Below are 26311 nucleotides of genomic sequence, written 5' to 3'. Positions count from 1 at the left end.
GTATGGATTGTGAGAGTTGGACTTAAAGAAAGCTGAGTGCAGGAGAATTGATGCTTTTGAACTGTGGTGCTGGAGAAGACTCTTGAGAGTCCCTTGGAATGCAAGGAGATTCAACCAATCCATCCTAAAGGAGATCAGTCCTGGGTGTTCATTGGAAGGACTGATGTTGAAGCTGAAACTCCAATATTTTGGCCACCTGATGCGAGGAGCTAACTCATTTGAAAAGACCCTGTTGCTGGGAAAGATTGAGGACAGGAGAAGGGGACGACAGAGGATGAGATGGTTGGATGGCATCACCGACTCGATGGACATTGGTTTGGGTGGACTCAGGGAGTTGGTGATGGACAAGGAGGCCTGAACTGAACTGAACTGATAATTATACAATCAGCCCTCCTTATCTATGAACTCTGAACCTACAGATACAGAGGGCATCACACTATACTATTTATACTATACATAAGGGATAGTTGTATATAACTATCTGTGTATGGAAGATGCAAGAGTTTGGGCTTGTGCTATGTTGCTTCAGTTTTGTTTGACTCTTTGCAACTCTGGACTGTAGTCCATCAGGCTCCTCTGTTCATGGGATCTTCCGGGCAAAAATATTGGTGTGGGTTGCCATTTCCTACTCCAGGGGATCTTCCCCCCTCAGGGATCTGTTATGGCTCCTGCATTGGCAGGCATGTTCTTCATCACTAGCAACCTGGGAAGCCTATATCACCATCATAACACATTCTTTGTTCTTAGAACAGTGGGAGTTTCAAGGTAAATAAGAAAGGAATTTTGCTGCTCTGGAACTTTAGAAGTTGCTGTCATAAACTCTGCTGATATATGTCAGATGGATAGAAGCTAAATACTAAGATTAATGTTCCCAGTAAGTAGTTAGCTAAGTATTTGTCTGGATCTTTGAATTCATTTACAGGATTGGCCCCAACATCAGTTTGCGTTTATTTTTTCTTCTGACAAGTGAGCATCCTGCCAGTTTAAGCTATATCTGATTGACGACAGAAGGTCTGGGGTCCAGGGACTATGTTGATTACAATAGTTTATTCTAAAATTGCTCAGAGGTTTGTAACCCAGCCTGTGTCACCCTGTTTATGTGGAGCCCAAGAAGGCAGACCCAATTGGGCCAAAGGTATTAGATCCTCTCTCAGCCAGAAAAGTCTGGGATTCTCAGTCATACTTGAGTCTACACTTGAAATAGTATGAGCCTAGACTTCCACAGGTCTAGAACAAAGACAGCCTGAGACTGGGCTGAAGCTGTTGGGGGTTCATATCTTCAGAAGCCAAATTGTTCCTCTTAACTTTGAGGCAAGGAGAAGGGGGTAGACACAAATTTGTGTTATCTCAAGTTAGTTCACTTCACACTGAATTTTGGAGCAGTCATCACGTTTTGGTAACCAACTAATTGCTCTCTTTTTTTTGGCTGTTTTTTCTAGGAAACCTAACGAAGCATATGAAATCTAAAGCACACATGAAGAAATGCCTCGAGTTGGGGGTCTCGATGACATCAGTCGATGACACCGAAACCGAGGAAGCAGGTATTCACACTCTAGCTGGCTGACCTCTCTACTGTGCATGCTGGGGCTTTGTGGCCAAGGTGGTAAAATAAATATAGGTACTTAAAAAAAAAAAACTGATCACGTTTCATTTTACTAAATACTAAACATAGAAGAGAAGTCTGATGCATTGAATTGCTTGAGACCTAGCGAGAAGAAATGCATTTGTTTTGGCTGAAGAAGTAGAAATGCCTTCCTGTGAAAATAATTGTATCATTATTAGAATAGAACCATAAAACAAATCTAATTGCACTTAAGTTGTAATGGTGATTTAAATTTTATGATACTTTTTGGGAAATTTGAAAAGCATTTTAATGTCTTATTTTTTTGATCAAGAGGAAATCTAGTAGAAAAAAATGTCTATCAGTAACCTCAGTAGAAAATCTGGGGATCAGCTGGACCTCCTGACTTGGAGAGACAGGTTCTTGCTTTTCTTTTCCTCTAATATCATCATTAACAACATTATGTACCTACTTATTGAGGGTTTTCTAGGAGTGGTATGATTCCTGAGCTAAAAGTTCCTACTCTGGAGGCCATATTGTAGGTGGGAATGAAACCAGATAGCTACATAAAAAGATAAGAACCAATCAGTGTCACAGAGGTAAGTGCTCATGTTATAGGAGTTCAGAGATGACCATGTCTAGGGGCTGGAGGATTGAGGAAAGCTTTTGCAAAGAGATGGCATCTAAATTAGCTTCTAACCTTCTTGTTTGAATCTTGATGTTCACTCTCTTTGTTCAATTGCTTTAGAAACGATGGAAGATTTGCACAAAGCAAGTGAGAAGCATAGCATGTCCAGCATTTCAACTGATCATCAGTTCTCAGATGCCGAAGAATCGGATGGTGAAGATGGAGATGATAATGATGATGATGATGAAGATGATGATGACTTTGATGACCAAGGAGATTTGACACCAAAAACAAGATCAAGAAGCACCAGTCCCCAGCCTCCTAGATTCTCCTCCTTGCCTGTGAATGTTGGCGCTGTGCCCCACGGGGCTCCTTCCGACAGCTCCCTGGGGCATTCTTCATTGATCAGCTATTTGGTTACGTTGCCAAGTATTCAGGTTACTCAGCTGATGACACCAAGTGACTCATGTGAAGATACTCAGATGACAGAATACCAGAGGTTATTCCAGAGCAAAAGTACAGACTCAGAACCAGACAAAGACAGGTTAGACATCCCCAGTTGTATGGATGAAGAGTGCATGCTGTCTTCAGAGCCGGGCTCCTCCCCACGGGACTTCTCACCCTCCAGCCGCCATTCCTCACCAGGATATGATTCTTCACCCTGTCGAGATAATTCACCAAAGAGGTGTCTGATACCCAAAGGGGATTTGTCACCCAGAAGACATTTGTCACCTAGGAGAGATCTGTCACCCATGCGACATCTTTCACCAAGAAAGGAAGCCGCCTTGAGAAGAGAGATGTCACAGAGGGATGTTTCACCAAGAAGGCATCTGTCCCCAAGGAGGCCAGTGTCACCTGGGAAAGAAATCATGGCCAGGAGGGACCTCTCTCCCAGAAGAGAGAGAAGATCCATGACTACCATAAGAGCACCATCTCCCAGAAGGGCTTTATACCACAACCCACCGTTGTCCATGGGGCAGTATTTGCAAGCAGAGCCAATTGTATTGGGGCCTCCTGTAAGTATCCTTAGTTTTCTCTTTCTAATACATAAGCCCAAGTTCATTGGAGCCTCTTGATGACACACTGGTGTGAAATTTGTTATGACATGGGTATCTCCTGTGGGGAGGAGTGAACTTGGTTACTGAAAATAGCAGGAAGGCATTTTTATCACATGCTATTGTCAATTACATGGCTATGGCATTATCCCAAGTGTAATATTGCATCAGAGAAGAGCATTTCAATCTGGTAATGACAGGTGAGACCTCTCTGAATGCTTTCTAAGCTTAACTCATTATAGGCAGGAGTTGAAACCTTGGCATGAGTGGAAAAGGCAAAAAGTCTTTGGAATGACATGACTGCCTAGACAGACACTCTTAGGGATATTTAGATATCATTTATCTAACTCTCTACCAGGTGAAAATTCTGATTCAGGCATTAGCATTGACTTTCAATCAAAAAAAATTTTTTTTAATTAAACTAATTACTTTGCCAATAGTGAGTGGATGTGTGAAGCCAGTAAGGGACCAGGAGGGGGGAGAATGAACCCTGTGGTATAAATGAAAGACATGAACATGTATGCTTTTCTTGCTGGTCCCACCACCTCTTGTTACCGAGAGCCCTTGTTCAGTGATATCGTGAGCTCACAGAGTGGGCAGTTGGAAGAGGTAAGGGAGAAAGCATCAGAGGAGATTTCTGTGGATGCCCTCATTATAGATTAAGATAACAACAGTAGCAATCACGTATGAAATATGGGGCAGTAGGGCTTAATGCACATCCATAGAAGAGGATCAGCCCTGCCTCACTTCACCAACATGATAGATCTTGATGTCTTTTTCAACTCGTGTAAAATTAAAAAACAAACAAACAAAGAAAAAAAACGAAAGAAGCAGTCACCTAGCATACCTAGCATAGACAGAGGAAGGATACCTTTGGAGTTTGGCTGCTTTAAATGTGCTTTTTGTTTCCTGGGCTCTATTCGTGGCCATTCTCTCTTTGCTCTGGATTTCCATCATGTGGGTCGTCACTGCCCTTCACCGCCAAAGGAAGCACTATCAGCTATCAGCTCTGCCATCTTATCACAGCCCCAGTGGTCAGCTTCCCCTCTCTCATCATCTTTTCACCATCCTGAATTAGATGCTTAGATTGACATTTTTGAGCTTTAGGACAACTCCCTGCTGCATTGTACTCCCCAGCCCCCAAGACCTCTGTTTACAAGCCTGCCCCCAGTATAGTCTTCAGGGTGCAATGACTGTAGAAACACACACAGCAATCAGGACATAACTTAGCTGCTGAGCTAATTTAGCCAGCTAAGAAAAAGAGAGCCATTTCCACAGGTTTTTGTGTCTTAGTGTGGTACTAAGTAGAAAGGAGGGCTCTTCTGAAGTTTATGCTATTGCAGGATAAATAGAGTGAGAAATCCCTTTCATACCAGAATACCACATCTGGGGTGGAATGCTTTTTCTGGCATTTGTTGTTCAGTCACTAAGTCGTGTCTGACTCTTTGTGACCTCATGGATTGCAGCACACCAGGCTTCCCAGTCCTTCACTATCTCCAGAGTTTGCTCAGACTCATGTCCATTGAGTCAATGATGCCATCTCATCCTCTGTCATCCCCTTCTCCTCCAGCCCTCAGCTGTTCCCAGCATCAGGGTCTTTTCTAGTGAGCCAGCTCTTCGCATCAGGTGGCCAAAGGATTGGAGCTTCAGCTTCAACATCAGTCCTTCCAGTGAATATTCAGGGTTGATTTCATTGACTGGTTTGATCTCCTTGCTGTCCAAGGGACTCTTAAGAGTCTTCCCAGGCATCACAGTTCAAAAGCATCAGTTCTTCGGTGCTCAGCCTTCTTTATGGTTCACCTCTCACATCTGTACATGACTACTTGAGAAACCATAGATTTGACTAGATGAACGTTTGTTGGCAAAGTGATGTCTCTGCTTTTTAATAATCTGTCTAGGTTTGTCATAGCTTTTCTTCCAAGGAGCAAGCGTCTTTTAATTTCATGACTGCAGTCACCATCCGCAGTGATTTTGGAGCCCACGAAAATAAAGTCTGTCACTGTTTCCATTTTTTCCCCATCTATTTGCTGTGAAGTGATGGAACTGGATGCCATGACCTTAGTTTTCTGAATGTTCAGTATTAAGCCAGCTTTTTCACTCTCCTCTTTCACCTTCATCAAAAAGCTCTTTAGTTCCTCTTTGCTTTCTGTCATTAAGGTGGTGTCATGTGCATATTTGAGGCTGGTGATATTTCTCTTGGCAATCTTGATTCCAGCCTGTGATTCATCCAGCCTGGCATTTTACATGAGGTACTCTGCATATAAGTTAAATAAGCAGGGTGATAATTACAGCCTTGACATACTCCTTTCCCAATTTAAACAAGTCCATTGTTCCATGTCCGGTTCTAACTGTTACTTCTTAATTTGCATACAGATTTCTCAGGAGGCAGGTAAGGCGGCCTGGTACTCCCATCTCTTGAAGAATTTTCCACAGTTTGTTGTCATCCACACAGTCAAGGCTTTAGCATAGTCAGTGAAACAGAAGTAGATGTTTTTCTGGAATTCCTTTGTTTTTTCTATGCAATTTTCTATGCCAATTCTTTGCAATTTAATCTCAGGTTAGACCCAATGGTGCTGTGGAGTGTGTGAGCTGAGGCTCCCCCATTCTAATTGGCCTAGTGGGTCAAGACTGTGATATTTGGGAGATGTTGGAGTATATCCAATCATCTGTAGGCATAAAAAATAATGCTTTGGTGCCAACACAGTTCTGGTATTAAAAAATAATAGCAACTCACAGTTACTTTGGGCACAGGAAGCAAAGAAGTGGACTTCAAGACTTCATCTAATTTTTGGATCTCTGCCCAGAAAGTTGTTGTTGAAAAGAGATTGGTTTTATTAGTGATTGAATTTGTATTTTTTTTTCATACCAGTTCACCTGGATATTTAATAAAATTGTTGAACTTTACCATCTATGAAGCCCAAGTGTTGAGCTTTTGCTCTGTTACCCAGTTTAATCCTCTGTAGACAGTTAACATGCTACTTTGCTCATGTGATAGGAAAGAATAGCCCTTGGAATACTTCCTAAAGCAAGGATGCTTGGTCTCAGACGCTTCCCATTTGATGTTTTAGCACTCTGTTTTTGAGGGGCAGCAGAGAATTTTCATCTTTCTATGATGTATGGACAAGATTCTCATTGGGAAAAGAATCAATGATTTTTTAAGAAGTACTTCTTCTGATTGCTGTAGTAGATGAGTGCTTCCCTCTCTCTGAAGAACGTGTGTTGTTGTTGTTCTTCAATTACTAAGTCGTGTCCAACACTCTGCGACCCCATGGACTGCAGCATGCCAGGTTTCCCTATCCTTCACTATCTCCCAGAGTTTGCTCAAACTCATGTTCATTGGGCAGATGATGCTATCCAACCATCTCATGTATGAACATATTAAATTGGAATAACCCTAAAAATAATTATTTTTGATGGAAATTCTGTTAGCAATACCTGTGGTTTAACATTGACCAAGAGCTCACAGGGCAGTGACTCTGGCATTGAAAGGACCTTGTAGCCAAGCATGGCACACTCATTATCTGGTTCAGCCTGTAGTGGTAGGTTCCAGGGAGCAAATTTGGAGAAGATGATACGCAGCCACTGAGATTCTAGAACCCTGCTGTTTCTGCTCTAATGTCCTCTGGTTAGTTTTAATTTTAAGATAGATGATAGGTAGGTAGGTAGATAGGTAGATGGATGGATAGATAAAGAGAAAAGGCAAGAAGGAAGGACATAAAGAGGGAAGAAAGAAGGGAAGGAGGAAAGACAGAAGGAAGAAAGGAAGAGGAAGAGAGAAAAGAGTCTTTTATTCATTCATTCAGTAAATATTTTTTGAGGGTTTAATCATATGTGGCTCAGTGATGATGACGGAAAAATTGTATGGTTTCTGGCCTCATCCTTTTTAAGTAAGAATTGTTCCTTTTCCATTTTTAAAGTTTTGGTAGATAAATAGCAAGGAGACAAAGTGTGTCCTGGTTCTCAATGCAGAGCGTCCGTGAACACTGTCTGGTACAAGTGCCATGATTCGGTTCCATCCCTTGCTCTCTGTGTGGTCTTGAGCAAGTCATTTAACCTCTTGGCCACAGTTTTTTCATCTGTTTGTGGCAGCCAGGGAGGTGGGCCAAGTAGACTTCTGTCCTTGAGAGAACTTGTCATTCACCTGTAAGGAATGCAGCCTCCTGATGTTAGAACCTTCAGGATAGACCTCTGTTTTCAAGCCAAGGCCACATTCTCCCCTGCAACCTCTATTGGTGGCTGAGCCTGGATCAGTTCCAGCTGACCCCCTGCTTCCTCTCCGTTACCGTCACATACCTTACATCTCTGCTCCCCCGTCACCAACCCCAGCTGGAACTCCTGTACCTCTACCTCCTTCTTATCCTTTGCTTCCAGAGGACCTACTGACACTGTTGAAAAGATGAGTTGGGGTAAATATCTGGTACATAGGATACAGGTAGATACACACACACATATGCATACACTTAAACACAGCCTACACAAGCATTCATTATTCATATTTCTGTGTCAAGATTTTTTAAGTAAGATGGGAGTTTATTCATATTAAAATGATAAGGCTAAAATTGTAAAACAAGATAAGCTTGCAAATGGAGTAAAAATTAGAGTTGAAGAATCTTTTGGAGAGTTATTTGGAGGGTGAAGAAGGGGTGAGTCTAAGGACAAAGAATATGTGAAAGCCTTGGCAGTATTTGGAGCCATGGAAGTGGTTACGTGATAGGAATTGTACACTTGCTTCTGTGGTTGTAATCATTTAATGTCTGGTCAGTAAAAGTCTGAATACAACACTTGTATTCTTAACACAAAATTCTATTGGCTTTTGAACAGATTGAATACATCCTATTTTTAGAGGACACTTCATCACTCGCTTTGTTGGACTTGAGTCAGAGACCTTATGAAATAGGACAGCTCTGTCTTTGGCTGCCTCACAAACCCCCATTCTGATTAGGTATATACCGTGGACATCACAGAATAGCAACCAAAGGCAAGATGGAAAAAGAGCCAAGCTATGTTTTATTTCAAACTTTACATCTGTGATCATTGTGATCCAAAGAAGATTCATTTAGTTATATTCACAGGTGGTTATTGTAGGCATTATAATCTCCCATCTTACCTAGTGTTGGATGAAGTAAACATGCCTTTTTTAAACCAGAGCAAATAAATACAAGAGGGATTTTTTGGTTGCATTTAATGATTTCTTTCTCATACCAGAGAATTTTCCCCTTACCTAGCTTATGAGGTCCTTAGCTTATGAGGATTGATGTTTACACGATTTCTCTTGCATTTTCAGCACAAGTCATTTGTTTTTGGCTTGAATAAAGTGAAGCCTAGAACAGGGTAAGGGCCAAGAATGGTACAGAGTAGCAGAAACGGTGGATAATTTATCATTCCTAACCTGGTCTCACAATCTGATTAGAACTGAATGAATCATTAATGGTATAGAGCACACCTTGCGTTTTAGACCTGAAACATTCTTGAAATGATGGCACAGTGGTAAAGAATCTGCCTGCAATGCAGGAGACACAGGTTCAATCCCTGGGTTGGGAAGATCCTCTGGAGAAGGAAATGGCTACCCACTCTAATATTCTTGCCTAGAGAATCCCATGGACAGAAGAGCCTAGCGGGCTACAGTCCATGGGGTTGCAAAGAGTCAGACATGACTGACCATGCATGCTTTAAAAGGATGAATCTCAGTTTATTGAAGCTTCATCATCTCATTTAAACCCAATAATCTCACAGTCTAAGTTAGGTTTTGCTATAGAAACAGTTATACAAAATGGGTTCTCCATTTTTAGGACTGGGACCATAAAATCTGGAATTCTGGCCCCAAACTTTAAATGTCCTAATTTATTAATTGCCAAGAAGATATTTAAGTGGAAATAATAACATAGAAAAATTAAAATACAGACATTTCTGATTACCAGCTGCATAGTCGAATACGAATTATAACTATTTGAAATACTTAACATTAACTACTTTGATGCATAGTTTCCATACAAAATCTGGCCTTGAATTACGGTTTGATGGAGATGCTGGTGCTGCTGATCTTTTGCCTCAATGCCTCCTGAGCAGAAATCTATTTCTTTAGAGCAATGTCTTGCACATTGGAGGGACCAGTTTGTGTATCACCACCATTTTGTCATCTGTTCTGTAGAAGACTAAAAAAGAAAAAAAAAGAGCTAATTTTCAAGCTTGTCACTCCATTTATATTCATCAACACTTAAGAAAAATATTAAAAATCTGCCCAGTATATAAACAGATGGTAATCGTTTAACTTTCTTCTGGATTTAAAAACTTGTTATTAGTGTTTTTTGGCTCAGTAAAGTTTTTCTGGTAATTATCCATTATTTTCTTTTCATTCTGTCTTTAAAAAAAAAAAACAGAGCTGGAACGTGTCTCTGTACCTAGTGGAAAACACACTGCAGGTTTTATCACATTCCTGTTTAACAACAAAAGCAACTTTTCACAGACCGACCTGCTTCATTCAAGAATCCTAAAAGACTGCTGGGCAAACCTCTTTTGTCTTGAGAAATGAAAGAGTGATAGAAAGATTAGGGAGTCTTCATGTGTTTTGAAGGAATGAGTGAGTGAGTGAATGAATGAATGAAACAGCTTGACCTAAACGTGAAGCACGGTGGGTCCTAAGTGTTGTCTCTCTGTTTCCCCGATGCAGAATTTAAGAAGAGGATTACCTCAGGTTCCTTACTTCAGTCTCTATGGAGACCAAGAAGGTGCTTATGAACATCCAGGCTCCAGCCTTTTCCCTGAGGGTCCTAATGACTATGTCTTCAGTCATCTTCCACTCCACTCTCAGCAGCAAGTGCGAGCTCCTATCCCCATGGTGCCAGTTGGTGGGATCCAAATGGTTCACTCCATACCGCCGGCCCTTTCCGGTTTACACCCTCCACCCACATTGCCTCTGCCAATGGAGGGCTCCGAGGAGAAGAGGGGAGCCTCAGGGGACTCCTTCGCCAAGGATCCCTACGCAATTTCAAAGCAGCATGGGAAGCGATCTCCTCACGCTCCCCAGTCATCTGGTCCACCTAGCACGCCCTCCTCTCCGCGGCTCCTGATGAAACAGAGCACTTCAGAAGACAGCCTGAATGCCACAGAGCGGGAACAGGAGGAAAACATACAGACTTGCACAAAAGCCATCGCCTCCCTCCGGATTGCCACAGAAGAGGCCGCTCTGCATGGGTCAGATCAGTCAGCTCGGGGGCAGGCGCCTCATCAGAAACCCTTGGAAAGTGCACAGGCTAGCATTAGACACTTTAGTGGACCTGAGCCAGGTCAGCCCTGTACCTCAGCTACCCACCCTGACTTGCATGATGGCGAAAATGACAATTTTGGTACATCCCAGACTGCATTCGCTCACTCCACGTTTTACAGCAAGAGTTGTCTGGATGACCAACAGTCGGGCTTTCAAGACAGCAAGGAATTACCTTCAAGCACAGAGGAAGGCAAGGAACCGGCTTCAGAAAAGAGTCAACTACATTGATCTAAGATGCATGGAGACTTTCATTTCCACATTTTCCCATTTGTTTTTGTTTTCGTTTTTCTAGAAATAGAGGTAATCAAGTTTATAGCATGCCTGTCCTAAGTTACTGGTAGTTTGCTATTATATATACTTTTGTTACATCAGAAGAATTAGGTAAATTAACAAGTCATCATGAGCCTGACCAAAACAAAATTTGAAATTAACCTATTGGGTCTGGTACTTTTAAACTTGTACAGATGTTTGTGCCTTTTCTTTACTTTGCTTATATTCTTATAAGCATTTTTTAGCAGTAATTTGTACATATTTTAGAATTTGTGTATCTGCTTTGTAATAAATGTAATTTCTTTCCTTTTTTGGACACTTGGATCTAAATGATGTAAAGCAAAACAGCATCAATATATATGTGAGGTTGCACTAAAACATATTTTTATATGATTAAAACTGAACAGCTTTTATGTACAGCTCTGATTCTGTAATACTAATATTTATTTACTTTGTTTCATAAATTGTACATTTTTTCTTAATGTTGTGGATTGCTTTTCTATGTGAAGCATGGGGTTTACTGTTGCGTAACTAGAACAAAAAATGTATATTGTAAACAAGATATTTAAACTAGAGTATCTTATTCTGCACTTATGCATTAGTTAAAAAAAAAAAGATAAAGGATGTATCAGTCAGTTCTTAACTCTTGTAAATTTTTTGTCTCGTTTGCTGGATTGACTATAACTTAAGTGCTGATTGTGATTTTAAACTGATAGTACCGTAAAGCATTAAAGTAAACAATGTGCTATTGTGAGTTTTTTCAAAGCTTTATAAATCAGTTATAAATAATATTAAAAGTATTTGGTCTTATGTGAACATGTTGATCTATATACTCAACTAAAAATATGGGAAAACATTCCGCCCCATGTAAATACGTACAAGTGCATCACTGGTACAATTTTATGTAACTCAGTTGGACACTAGGTTGCCACAGACCTATGCTAGGGTGTCTTTAAAAATTAAAGTGACAAAGCACATGGGACTGTGTTGAGCTTGGTTATCGGCCGGCCCGGTGGCTTGGCAGGCAGTGCTGTGCGCTGCCCGTGGAGAAGACCTGGGCTTAGCAATCTCCTTGGTTCTTGCTGCACGAGATGGTGACTGGAACTAAGGCTACTACAGAGGGGTCGTGCTTGGACTGAGAGGTGGGTGTGGAAGCGGGGAAGGGCATGGAGACCTGCTCCCCAGCCTTTCCTGTCAGCCAGTCTGCACGGTAACAGGGTTGACATCAGCTCTGGGGGAAGCCACTCGACCCTACTGCAGAAGGGAAGAGTGTCAGACCCCTGGCTATCTCAGGGGGAACGGAAAAGAAGCTTACCAGGGAAAAGAACTTGTGGGAGGATGCTGTCTTTTGTATATAACATTCAGAATGGGCTTTGGTTAGCGTTGACGATGGGCAGAGCCTTTGTTTGTAGGTTCCGAAGAGTGGAAGGAAGGGAAGGGGTACAACACATGGGCACACACACACACGTGTGTGCACGCACACACACACAATCTGGGTTATCTTTGTGCTATATAGTGGATTATAATTCTGTGAAACCAAGTTTGTATATTGAATTACATTAAGGAGTGTTCTTTAAAAAGAAATAAATATACGATTACATGCTTGAGGTGTCTAGTTTTTATGTGTTGTTTTGCATTTTGATTTCCCAGTTTTGTTCCTGGAGAAATGTTGATGCTACCAACATGCCATGTGTGCTTTTCACTCCTAGGCTCTACCCATCCCAGGCTGCGCAGAGTATGAATGCCTTGAACAAGTGAGAAGGCAGTCATTGGCTTCAGCGTGTCACCTGATTAGAACAGAGTGGTCAGCACTGTGCGAGTTCTAGAAATGGAGTCCTCAGAACATGGACATGGGAATGAATGTCTGAAAAGAGTCGTGAAGAAATCAAATCATCATTTCCCCTCTGCTTCCCTCTCAGCATGCATACATGTCTGAAATTCCACTACCTGGGAAAGCTCCTGATTTTTGCTGAAATGACTGAAGGTAAAAACCAACTGAAACCAATACACCATAAAATATCCACAAATCACAGTTCCTTTATTACAAAAGAGTAGAATCTTTTAAATAATGGAAGTAGCTCGCTCATTAAAGGTCAAAATCTATCAGTATTTCCATTTCAGAAATCTCAAATTGGCGGATTTACAACTTACCTATGATGTTTTATGAGCCAGGCTGTCTCTTTAAAACTGTTTTACAAAGGTGATTTAAAGGCCACCACGGCAAGCCTAATATCCATCTCTCACAGAGAAGAATCCTTGAAACATTTAACTGCATAGGTTGATTTGTGTGTTTTACTCCTCACTGGTGTGTGTGTGTGTGATCCCAGGTCAAATCAAATGCTCCTCACTGGTATGTGTGTGTGTGCATGTGATCCCAGGTCAAATCAAATGCTCCTCACTGGTATGTGTGTGTGTGCATGTGATCCCAGGTCAAATCAAATGCTCCTCACTGGTGTGTGTGTGTGTGTGTGTGTGTGTGATCCCAGGTCAAATCAAATGCTCTGCTTCTTCCTCGGATTCATGGCGTGTATTCATTTGCTCATAAAACAGTTTCTGAATGCCTTCTATGAACTGGGTGCTATAATACGCATTTAGGGTGGATAAGAATATTCCTGCAATCAAGGAGCCCAAATAAAGAAGAGAGATGATATGTGAGTAAATGTGTGCAATATGCTATTAGTGCTAAAATAATGGTACATTTGATGTATTTTGCAATCACAAAGGAGCAACCACCCTGCTGAGAATGGAAGGAGGGTTGGAGCAGGCTTCTTTGCAGAGGTGGCTCTGGAACTGTTACCAACCAGGGTTCTTGGCCTTCTTAATCAATAGAAATTGCTGAGGTCAGACAAGAAATCCTGGCAAGGCTTCATTGGGGGCGCCTGCTGCAGCACAGGAGAGAGAGAAGAACCAACAGGTGCCTTTGCTTGCCCACTTGCTGAGGGGAAGCAAGCTGTTTCCTTGTACAAGGTGAGGGTAGGTCCAGGGGTCGGGCTGGAGTGGTGGCTTAGGTGGTTTGCCCACACCTTCCGTGGTCATGTGCAGAGGGTATGCCTAGTACTCTGCTTTGGCTCTCAACTCCCTGCTTTTATCCCAGCTCTTCAGAAGTGGCCGTTGGGCTTCTTGGTCTTTTTGCACCTCGTTCTCCATAATTTGTCCCAACTGTCCACGCAGTTATTTTTAGTCCTTTATAACTTTGTATTTCATTGCTCAAGGAGACGTTTGTTCAGGTGCAAACACTGGAGCAAACAGGTCCCAGGTCTCATCCTATCTCAGAACAATTTATTGACTTATTCAATAGATAACTTCATCATGGACACTGGGACACTGTTCTGTGTGCTAGGTGCACGGTACTACGCAAAACACAGCAGGTCTTTGCCTTCCTGGAGTTTACATTCCAGTGGAGGTGGGGCATAAAAATCAAGTGGAAAGTGGCATGTTAGGTAATCGTGATCATGTTGTGTAAGACTGAATGGAGAAAAAGACAGATGTAGCTGGCTCCCTGCGTCTATGACAGGGTGGATGTAGTTGAGCTGGAAAAGCAGTTTAAGATCCTAATCCAGCCCAAGGAGCTCAGATCTGGCACTGTAAGCAATGAGGAGTGGAGCCAAGGGAAGATTGAAGCAAGAAAGTGGCATTGCCATTGTTAGTGTTGCTGTTATTATTTAGAAAAATATCAATGTGGCAGCAAGGAAAATAATTGAGTTGAGAGGGAGTGGAGGCAGGGAGACCAGTTGGGAGAATTATGCAGTCGTGTTGTTTTCATGGAAATAGGGCAGCAACAATACAAACAGACAATGGGGTCATAGAGGTAGAAGGGACAGTTTTGCTTAATGAAAAGGAATTGATCATAACTAGTGACTGATTCGGTCTCAGGGGGAGAGAGATGGAGGACCTAAAGATGACCAGAGTTTTAACCAGGGCAGTGGAAAGAGGTGGTCTTGTTAATCAAGAAAAAGCCTAGATTTATACTATATTTGGAGATGCAGGTAAGGAAATGAGCTTCCCACTAGAGTTCATAAGGAATGTGGTCTCAAGAAAGGCCCAAACTGGAGGCTGATTTGTCCCTTCTTGTCACTTAATGGTAGCTGAGCCCTGAACTGGATGAAATCCCTCAAGGTGTATGTGTTTGGAGAGCTAGAAAAAAGAAGTTTGAGGACTCCCATAGGAGAGAAGTTAATTTGTGACATGAGATGTCTTAGGGCATCAGGGCTTACTCTTCTTATGGAACCCTATTTGTAAAGGGATGTGTTCAGTTGCTCAGTCATGTTCGACTCTTTGCGACCCCATGAATTGTACCCCACCAGGCTCCTCTGTCCATGGGGTTTTCCAGGCAAGAACACTGGAATGTTTTCCCATTTCCTTCTCCAAGGTGTAAAGGGATGGACTGTAGTGTATTTCCCGATTCAATTAAAGCCCAGTCACATTGTCAGACCTGGTTACCAGAGAGTATATACTGAGTCTCATAGCACAGCATAACATCTTCTCAAATTGTGCTTGAAATGTGGCTGGTCCAAAGTGATAAGTGCTATAAATATAAAGTACACGCCAGACTTTGAAGACATGGCAGAAGGAGGAGGCCAAATGTCTTTTACAGTTTTTCATATGAGTAGCATGTTGACATGATTAGCATTTGGATATAGTAAGTTAAATAAATTGTTATTAAAATTGATGGCTCACATTTCCTTTTCTAAATGTTGGTCTAGAAAATTGAAAATTGCATATATGTCTTATTGTGTTTCTATTGGATGATGGTGAAGAGAGGAGAGATCTGAGGACATAAGAGAGGAGACTGAGCTTAGCTCGGAGGCTATTTCCATAGGAGATGATGGTAGCTTGAAATACTGTGGTAGTAGTCAGTATAGAGAAAAGCAGATAGACTTGAAATACGCAGAGGGACTAGAATTTACAGGAAGGGGGGTTTATTGGATATAGGCCTCTCAGAAAAGAGAAGAGTCACATATAATGCTCCATGGCTAGCTGGCTACTACTGGGTTAAACATGAAGCCTTTTCACTACAAGGTTAAATCCAGATGCGAGCAGGTTTGGGGGAGTAATGGGCAGTTACTAAGTCTGGTGACCCTGGTCTCCTGAGTTTGGGGTCCCTGTGGGGCATCTGTAAGGAAAGATTCAAGGAGTGACTGGATATATGGGTCTTCTAATAGGGTATCAAAAATAGTAATAATACCACCAATCTTTTATTTAAACCTATCATATGTTCAGGAATATCCCATTTAATCCTCACATTTATTCATGGAATTGCTAAATATGCCATCTTCCCTTTCTTTTTTTTTTTTTTTAAAGTTTCTCTATACCAAGGGTTCACAGTCCTATTAAACCCAGTGCCATTCTCCTTTCCTGATACATGTTTTATCGTGCCCCTTTTATTGGCCTTTATATAACATTTCAAATTTTTCAATATAATATTCTAGCTGTATGTAAAGGAAGAAATGACAGGAACATAATCTCTAAGGCAATTTTATTTCTTTATTCATTAGATAAATACTCTTTATTCCAGTTAAAGGTTACAGTAGAAGATCTAATGACATTGTTTGATACCTGCACCTCTACACAGATCACCAGGAATATGACAGCTACCAACGCAGACTCATACCAGTGCATCGTGTTGGGAGTTCACAAACCCCAAGTCTTACTGCCCAAAGGATATGATGTTCTGAAATGGTGAACAAATCTTGGAAAATTCCAAACAAAACAAAACCAACATTTTTCTTGATGGTAGCTGCCTTCCTAGAACAATTCATAGTTCTCCTCTAACATTTGCTTTAAAATTTGTTCCAAAGCAATTGATATATTAGGGAACAATCTGAACATAATACATTTGCTTATTATGCAGGACGTTTTCAGCGAGAAACACTTGGCAGACCCAGAGAAGTGCACTTCTTCTGAATGATCCATGTTAAGGAGTACACACACATACAAATTAACACACCAGACACAGACCAGCTACTTCATTTCACCACACCTGGACACGTAGTGAATGGGGCTATGGCTTTCCGTCCAGTTTCAGATGCCCCTCCACCACTTCACAATAACTCACAAATGTCGACTCCTCTGTTGCCCGCTTCAACTAGTGAACTTTAGGGGGTTTTTTCCCCAGTACTTATTGTAGTTCTTGTATATTTCTTAACCATTTACCATGTATAAAACTATGCTACTATTTTTACAGGGATCTCCTCTTTTTATTTATGTGTTGAGTATAGTGTCCCTAACTGCATTTTTCTCATAAGCCCTGTGCTTTTTATTGCATGATTTTGTGTAACATTTTTAGAAACACGTCTTATGGGAGAAACAACTTATTAAAGATCTAGTCCATCCCCAATTTGTCTTTAAAATAAAACAGATTCTAGATTCATATAAATCATAAATCTAAATAGATCTTTCACTTTCATGAATGACTGCTCTGGGAAAAAGAAAAAAATGAGTATCTCCTCTGGAGGGACATTAGCAAGTTGTCCAGAACTGTCCTACACACTGCTGGGACCCCAGCATCCCAGAAGCTGGTCTACCAAATGTCAGTGTTACACTGCAGTCATGATATACTGCAATTATAGCAGCAATTGACAAGTCTTCATGTATTTCTAAAAGGCGCTGGGTGTTTATGCATGTGATACTGCCCCAATTAAGAACCACTGGTCTGTTTGAAGCTGGGGGAAGTAAATAGAAATTCATCAGACAGAAATGTACTTATTTATTCTAAAATTCTCATCTTCAATATCACAGAATCAAACATTTAGAGTTTTATATCTGAAATGATTTTTCAAAGCATTTGACAGTTTCTAGAAGTCTATTCTCTGATTATAGTTGCTGACACGTAAATTCACTGCCAAGGACCCGGGTTAGATCCCTAGTCAGGGAACTAAGATTCCACAAACTGCGTGGTGAAGACAAAAAAAAAAATTATAGTCCTGAAAAAAAAAAGATGCCAATAACTTTTTTACTACTTTATGTCTGCTGTTACTAAAACGATGAAGTTAAAATCCAAGTTAGACACCAAGATCACTACTATATCTATCACATTATTGTCGTCCATGCAGTCTCCCTATTACTATGTTTATTCAGTGTGATAACATAGATTTGTAAAATTTACAAACATGCAAACGTTACTTTACATATATATTCAAAGGTCTTCAAATTGCCCTCTACCTATAAACTCATAAAAGTAACAACATTTCTTTATTCTCTTCACAAACCAAGCTGAATGCTCAAAGCTGTTCCCAATACATCTAAGCATTTTTGCTGTTACCAGTTGAATTACACGTGGTTGAATTTAATCCCAAACCAGTTTATGCAAGTTTTGTGGATTATTGAAGTTGCATAATTTAAATGTCCCATAAAACTATGAATTATGAGTACAAAAAGGGAGAGTACTTATATCAATGACGACAAAGTTAAATGCTTTAGAAAGACTTAATAAAGATGAGTCACTTAAATTTGTCATTGAATTATGTGTGGTTGATACAACTATAAAAGATTCAAAAAAGAAAATAAAAACTAAAAATGATTCTGCCCTCCAACTCATTCTTGAATGTCTTTGAATTCTCACTCCTCTTTAAATAAAGTTGGAATTTTAGTTTATTATGGTCGGGTTTTATTTAAGCTACCTGATTAGATTTCCAACAACAGACTCATACTCAAAAGAAAGATGGTACACTTTCATATGCTAAAAGAAGATAAATGTATGAGCATTTTGAACTAAGTTAAAAGGAAATATTTAAAGATATAATTATTAACTTTTATAATCCTTTGACTTTTTAAAATTAACTAACCAACTACTAGTTCTGGTTGCATTATATAAGACAACTTACTGTGTATTGCATTTCTAGAGTTTGGTGTGAGAGAACCAAACCACAAGAAAGTATTCACAAATACAGCAAATTATATAGATATAGATCATCATTTGTTTCTCTTTATAACATTGAGGGTCTAGGATAAAAAAAAATAACATCTTTCATCTTTGAAAGTAAAAGTCTAAGGGAAAAAAAAGCAGTGTATAGGAAAAAGCAGAGTCTAAGTAGGATTCCAAAATAAATACTTATTAACTGTTTTCTAACAACTTCTGTTTTCATATTAATCATTCTCTTTTTCCTGAGATGGATAGGAGAGATTAATTAACTGCACCCTTAATTTTAAAATGCAAACATCACCACAGAAACCTCCTTTTTGCATTCTTTATCCATGAGCGAGATCTCAGAATTAAAATATCTATTTTGAGGCCAACCGGTAACTATAAACTCCAGTGTAAACAAATCCTGCTTGGTGGGGAAAGACGGCAAGAATGAGCAGGAGTGGTATTTTGGAATGCCTGTTTCCTTCTTTCCAAACTTATACCAGGAAGGCTTGCCAATTGTTTAGGTACACTAAACACCATTCGACATTTTGGACATGGACATGTTTAGGATCAGTTATACCAGAATGCTCCCTTTTCGTTTTTATTTTCTGTAAAGTTTCAGGAAAATTTTTTCTTTTTTTTTTTTTAGTCATATTAAATAAGGTGTCAAAAATCTCTAAGGAATGCAAACCTTAGAAGATATGGAAGGCCCCTGAGCCAGCCCTTATACTTCTCGCCACCTCACCTCCTCCCAAAAAAGTACAGCATTGCTTCCAGATTTGGTGGACTCTGCACTGGGGGACCCTCCTGAGAAGGTGACAGGGAGAAAGTTGGAATTTGAAGAAATGGTACTTGTGGGGTATTTGTAAGATTCAAAATGTTAGTCCTACTCTTAGAAGGAACAGAAACAAGACATCTTCCTTGACGCCATCAAGCAAGATCTCTGTTAAATTGGGTGAAAAGTGAAAGTGTTAGTTCTCACTCGTGTCTGACTCTTTGTGACCCCATGGACTATAGCCCACCAGGCTCCCCTGTCCAGGGAATTCTCTAGGCAAGAATATTGGAGTGGGTTGCCATTCCCTTCTCCAGGGGATCTTCCCAACCCAGGGATCCAACTGAGGTCTCTAGCATTGCAGGCAGATTCTTTACCATTTAAGCCACCAGGGAAGCCTGTGGTGGGTTTTCAAGGCACAGTTGTGTAACATAGAACTCTTAGTGCTTGTCTCTGTGCATTTGTGTCTGACTCAAGATTTAGAACAGGGTTGGCAGGATGAAGCATGTGAGTCTCCTCAGCTCCTTTCCAGTTCTTGATGGGTGTCAGTAGTCAGGCTTGTCCTTTTTCTCAAGAGGCAGCCTCGTGCAATGTCAGCAAGTTCAAATCTGTGCTTTGCTACTTCCTAGTTCTGTGCCCTTGGATAAGTATGGGGGGCTAACTGCTGGAATAAACAGCCCCCAAGTTTCAGGGGCTGCACGCACGAGTAGTCTATTTTAAACTCATAGAAAGTTTTCCAGATTAGCAAGTGGCTTTCCTTTAAGCAACGATTTAGAGTAAGCTTGGTAAACTAAGGTCTGTGACTGAATTTGGCCTGCTGCACATGTTTTGCACAACCAATTAGCTAAGAATAGTTCTTACATTTTCTTTTATTTTTTTCCAACCTTATTTATTTTATACTGAAGGAAAATTACTTCACAATATTATGTTGGCCTCTGCCATACATCAGCATGAGTCAGTCATGTTTTTAAATTACCACATTTTAAGTGTTTATAGATGTAAATAGCTACATAATATCTGCAGTTCTGTGCTTCTTGGTCCTCAGAGGTATTCACTTTTTGGTATTTTACAGAAAAAGTCTGTTGTTCCTTGATTTAGGGCCCAAAGCTCCATCTAACTCATGGCTTCAGCATCTTCAACAGGAAGCTTCCAGAGCCCATTCATTACACAAGAAGGATCGATGGTACATGGGAGAATTTAATGAGCCAGGCCCAGAAGTGCTGCACACCATTCCCCAGCCATGTTCCTGCAGCCAGAACTCAGACACTTGGCCACGCCTAGCTTCAAAAGAGGCTGAAAAATGTAGCCCAGTTGCCTAACCAGGAAGCAAAAGAGAAGAGATGGATATTAGTTGGCTAGTCTCTGCCACAGCAGATTACTTAACTTCCCTGTGTCTCTGATTCAGCTTGTGTGAAATGGGAATAATAAAATTTTAAAGAGGATTGAATGAACAGGGCCTGGAATAACACAAATGCTGTGTAAGAGTTTACTATTATTTCTCTCTGCCTGCAGGTGAGAAATCTTGATTTCCTTCTTGACATCTACTGTCTGGAATATACAGTCAATCACATCAATGTCCTATTGATCCGTAGTACTCTCAGATGTGTCCTCTTCTCTAATATGCCACTGTTTTAAAATGTAGTTTTCCTGTTATTAAGGTTCAGCAAGACCAAAGGATCAGGAGACAACTGCCATTGAAAAAATTAGCTTGCTCTGCTTACAGAAGAGGGGCATATCACTGCATGGGGAGGCCACACAGGGAAGCACCAGAGTTTGTCAGGAGGCAGAGGAGAGAGGAGAGAACATGATGGAAGCCTTTATTGTGGTTTCTTTCCACTGGAAGGAATGGGCAAGGCAGGGTAAGCAAGTTTAGGATTGTTGTAGAATTTCAGTGGGCCCTGGGGCTGTCTGGTTGTATGGTACCTGGACTTGGGGTGACTAGGGTAGGTGGATACTGGCCCAGACTGTAAGAGCTTGATTTAAAAAAAAAAAAAAAGCCAATACCCAATTGGGGGCATTGGCTCTGAACAGTTTGGTTTTCATATAAAGCTATGCTTGAAGGCCAGTTGTTGACACTCTCCAGGAATTAGCTAGTCCTGGGAAGGGCAGTCCCCCAGGGTCAATCAGTGCCAGATGCCCAAGTATCAGAATATAGAAAGTGAAAAGATCTGTTTAACACAGCCTCTGTCTTAAACTGGATGGCTTGAAATGCTCTTCCATCTCTCTTACCCATATGAATAAGCCTCTCTCCCACAGGCAGAGTGACCTTCTAAAAGCCTACATTGTACCACCGACAGCTTAAAATGATGCAGGAGTTTCCCAATGCCCTTGGAAGGAAGGTCAAGGTCATTCTCACGGCTGTAGTGCCCTAGTATGCAGACCTCTCTTCTGGCCTCTTCCCCTGGGCTCTGCTCAGGCAGACTGGCCCATCAGTTTCCCCAGTGTTCCTTGTTCCTCCACCTACTGGGCCTTTGCACCTGCTCTAATTTCTGCCCCTAAAGCTATTCCTTGTTCTGTGGCTTCCCGTCTATCTCTGCTCAATACATACTTCAAATTTCATTCCAGATTCACTTCCTTAGAAAAATATATGATCTTCCAGACATACACATGCATTGTGTGATTAATTTCTTGGGTGCAAAGTGGCAAAGTTGATAAATATTAACCTTTGGAATTTGACTAAATGGATTCAAATCCCACCTTCATCACTTCTCCCCTGTTAGACCTTAAATAAGTTATTTAATTGTTCTAAACTCAGTTTCCCCTCTCATGGCATAGGGATAACAATAGGAACATTTTCCTGGGATTCTTGGTAGGATTAAGATAATACATCTATAATGTTTAATAATCTCTAAGACTTAGATGTTTCATATTAAAATTTCCTATTAAGCCTCAGAATTCTTTGTAACCTACAATTCTTCGCAGCTACTAGCAATTAGTCAGGACTCAAATTGAGACCATTTTCATATCCCTGATTAAGAGAGTGGCTTGTTAATTAGTATCAATCACTTCAGAAGGTTAATATAAGCTAATTAATAATTTAGATACTGTTATGGAAATGACATTTGCTCACCATGGGCACCAAAATGGTTTTTTTTTTTTTGCTTATCTATCATGACATATAAATTATCCTTATTTTTTTATTAACTAGGAGTTCTGCATATTGAGAATACAGAGAAAATAATTAAACATAACATATGATGAGAACAAACATAAGAGCATCATTATTAACTTGCCTTTTCTCACTTTCTGCAGATGAAATTTCATTTTGACCCTTGAATTCCTTCTAATAAAGTCTTACTTCTGTTAGGGTGAAAGAGTGAAGTATGATGAATGTGTTCATGCTTAAGTGTGCACTAAGTCGCTTCAGTCGTGTCCAACTCTTTGTGACCCCAGGGACTGGAGCCCACCAGGCTCCTCTGTCCACAGGATTCTCCAGGCAAGAATACTGGAGTGGGTTGCCATGCCCTCCTCCAGGGAACCTTCCTGACCCAGGGATTAAACCCGTGTCTCATGCGGCTCCTGCATTGTAGACGGATTCTTTACAGCTAAGCCACCATGGAAGCCTGAATGTATTCATATATCAGTACAAAGATTAGATTTGATCAATGGTTGCCCAGAGCTGGGAGTGAAGGGAAGGCCTGACTTCAAAGGGTCATGAAGGAGTTTTTGGAGGTAATTGAATGGTTCTCTACCTTTATCGTGATGCTGCGGGTGCGCAGTTTCTCAGTTGTATCCAACCCTTTTGTGACCCTATGAATGGTAACCTGCCAGGCTCCTCTGACCGTGGAATATTCCCAACAAGAATACTGGCAATGGTTGCCATTTCCGACTGCAGGGAGTCTTCTGGACCCAGGGATTTAAACTTTGTCTCTTGAATCTCCTGCATTGGCAGGTAGATTCTTTACCACTGTGCCACCTGGGAAGCCCATTGTTTATGGTAGTGGTTATACAACTATTAACACATACATTTGTTAAAATTCATGGTTTTATACATTAGAAAGGCAAATTTTACTCCATACAAATTATATCATAATTTTTTAAAAAAGAAAGATTGGCTTGACAATTCAATGTTTTCTTAAGCTTAGGAAATGTTAGACATCAGTCTTCTATTATTGAAGAGACCAAGAGTAGTGTATTTGTTTCCTCACAAAATCATGATCCAATGATAATTTCAAGTTTTAAAACTAACTACAAAATAGCTCAGTTATAGGTAAATAAATGTCCTTGCCATGGAGACAGAATGAGATGCTGCAAAGTGAGCAGCAGTGGAGTGAAATACGCAGCATATAGCAACTAAAGAAGACCTCCCAGAGGCTACACTTTTACCTAAATGCATGGAACTTGGAGAAGTCTAGACTTTTTTGTAAAAACGGTGAGAGCCCCTTTACAGTGGTACAACTACTATGATGTGAAGACTCGTAAGAAGGTGCAAATTGACTCATCACTAAGTGATCACTACACAACAGAGTGCATGTTTTCAATAACGAAACAATTTACAGCCTGCTAATTAAAGCATGCTGAAATTGGAATTTTGCTTTTATTTTTCATGGATAGAAGAGGATTTTGTTATAATAGCTTCGCCCTTATCCCTTGGGAATGTATGAAGTGAATGCCTTCTACAGAAACACATGGCTTCTTGAGAAGTATGAGTCATCATTTGAACCATAGGTATGGGAAAAAAAACCAAACCCCTCCCAAACCAAACCAAAATGTTAAAAGGTACCTATCCTGAGGCAAATACTGTCATTGTTATTTCTAACGTTGTGTCTACTCTATCGAGGAGACCTTACCTCTGACAATCATGAGCTCTTTTTCTGGTTAAAAATAAAAGACCTTTTTTAATGTTCGAAGGTGCAACATTAGTCCCCTCGCTCCAGTTTCCCTGGAGAGATCTACTTATCAACTATTGACAGGTTATTTTTTGCATTTGTTAAAAATTTATGGGCACTTTACTAGTTTCCAGGTATTATACTAGATATTTGGAACTGAAGGACCTGTTACCAAGAGATTTTCTTACTACAACTATACCTGTTGGATTTTTTACGTTAACTAGGTCAGCCTAATTTATTTTTGGATGGAAAGAATAAAAATCTTTCTCTTTATCCACTAGAATTTCTCTTAACTTCTCTGTTATAACAACTTATATTTGATACTCATCTGTAACATCATAATATTTATCATTGAAATTCTTGTCACAGACTAGAAAAGCCTATGCAATATGAATGAAAAACAAATCACTAATAAGTTAAGAATTTTAAAGCTTTGGGTGCTATAGGGACTTAAACATTTATCCATTTACTCAAAATTATTTCTTTACGAACAGTTACCATATACTAGGCATATAACTTATATATAGTTTACCATATGCTAGGCAGTGTTTTGGAGAAGGCAATGGCACCCCACTCCAGTACTCTTGCCTGGAGAATCCCATGGACCGAGGAGCCTGGTAGGCTACAGTCCATGGGGTCGCTAAAAGTCGGACATGACTAAGCGACTTCACTTTCACTTTTCCCTTTCATGCACTAGAGAAGGAAATGGCAAGCCACTCCAGTGTTCTTGCCTGGAGAATCCCGAGGACGGCGGAGTCTGGTGGGCTGCCTTCTATGGGGTCGCACAGAGTCGGACACGACTGAAGCGACTTAGCAGCAGCAGCAGCAGGCAGTGTTTTAGATATCAGAGTTAGAGGAGGAGATTGCCCTTCTCAAATATATGTCCCAGTGAGGTGCAATAAACAAGTCAAGGAGTGAGTAACCATGGTTCGGTTCAGAGAGAAAAGTGAAATAGAGCAACGTGACAGAAGATGGGCTCCTGCAGGAAGAGGTTCGCTGAGGAAGTGACATCTGATAAAACACCTGAGCCGTGAGAGGGCGTGGCCGTGTGAAGAGCCGGGAGGATCTTTCAGGTGAAGAATGCGCAAGTGTGAAGTTCTATGGAGAGAACGCACTTGAACTGTTTTTTTTTTTTAATTAAAATTTTTTTAAATTGGAGGATGATTGCTTTACAATGTGTTTACAATAGCTCCTGCTGTACAACAATATGAATCAGCTACATGTCTACATATATACCCTCCCTCCTGAACCTCCTTCCACCCCTACCCCATCCCACACTTCTAGTTCATCACAGTACTGAGCTGAGCTCCCTCCAGCAGCTTCCTACTAGCTATCGATTTTATACATGGTAATGTATAGATGTTTCAATGCTACTCTCTCAATTCGCCCCACCTTCTCTTTCCCCTGCTGCATCCACAAGTCAGTTCCCTATGTCTGCACCTCTATTCCTGCCCCGCAAATAGGTTCATCTGTGCCATTTTCTAGATTCCATATATATGAGTTAATAGACGATATTTTCCTCTTTCTGACTTGAACTCCTCTAGGAGAGCTTCTAGGAGCTGCTTCCTGCCCAGCAGGCCACGTGAGGAAAGTCAGATTCATCCTGAGTGCATGGTAAACTATTTTGGACACAATTTCAAATTTACAGGAAATTTAGGTTAAGAAGTTCAAAGAATATGCATTTCACTCATTTATTATTGACATTTTGCTCAATTTCCTTCCTTTATTATTGATTATCTCTCTCCTTCTCAAAAACATTTTTTATTTGAACTATTTGAGAGAAAATTTCATACATCATGGCTCTAAAATGCTGCAAAGTGTATTTCCCAACAAAACCGCTATTCCTTGTTGTGAGGGCTAATTTTAGGTGACAACTTGACTCAGTCATGGGATGCTCAGATATTTGATCAAACATAATTCTGGGTGTTTCTGTGAGAGTGTTTTGCATGAGATTAATATTTTAAGTCAATAGATGGAATAAAGCAAATGGCCCTTTAAAGTGTTGGTGGGCCTCATCCAATTAGTTAAGGCCTCTATAGAAAAGAAAATGGCAGACTCTCCCCAGAGTAAGAGAGAATTTTTCCTG

General features: G+C 40.6%; 1 protein-coding gene across 8 annotated transcripts in view; it reads left to right on the top strand.

Moving 5' to 3' along the window:
• HIVEP2 (HIVEP zinc finger 2) overlaps nt 1-12383 on the top strand; it is a 294756-nt gene extending 282373 nt beyond the window's left edge. For all 8 annotated transcript variants that reach the window (XM_081530968.1, XM_081530974.1, XM_081530975.1 and 5 more), the window contains 3 exons: nt 1440-1541; nt 2310-3205; nt 9912-12383. In XM_081530968.1, the coding sequence (XP_081387094.1) occupies nt 1440-1541; nt 2310-3205; nt 9912-10736 (1823 nt within the window). In that variant the 3' untranslated portion in view covers nt 10737-12383. The remainder of the gene's footprint in view (nt 1-1439; nt 1542-2309; nt 3206-9911) is intronic.
• The last annotated feature ends 13928 nt before the right edge of the window (nt 12384-26311 follow it).

Source organism: Giraffa tippelskirchi, chromosome 9, assembly GCF_054371585.1.
Source record: "Giraffa tippelskirchi isolate mGirTip1 chromosome 9, T2T-mGirTip1v1.2.pri, whole genome shotgun sequence".
Lineage (NCBI taxonomy): Eukaryota > Metazoa > Chordata > Mammalia > Artiodactyla > Giraffidae > Giraffa > Giraffa tippelskirchi.
The sequence above is the reverse complement of the archived record's forward strand: the minus strand, read 5'-3'. Positions and strand labels throughout refer to the sequence as shown.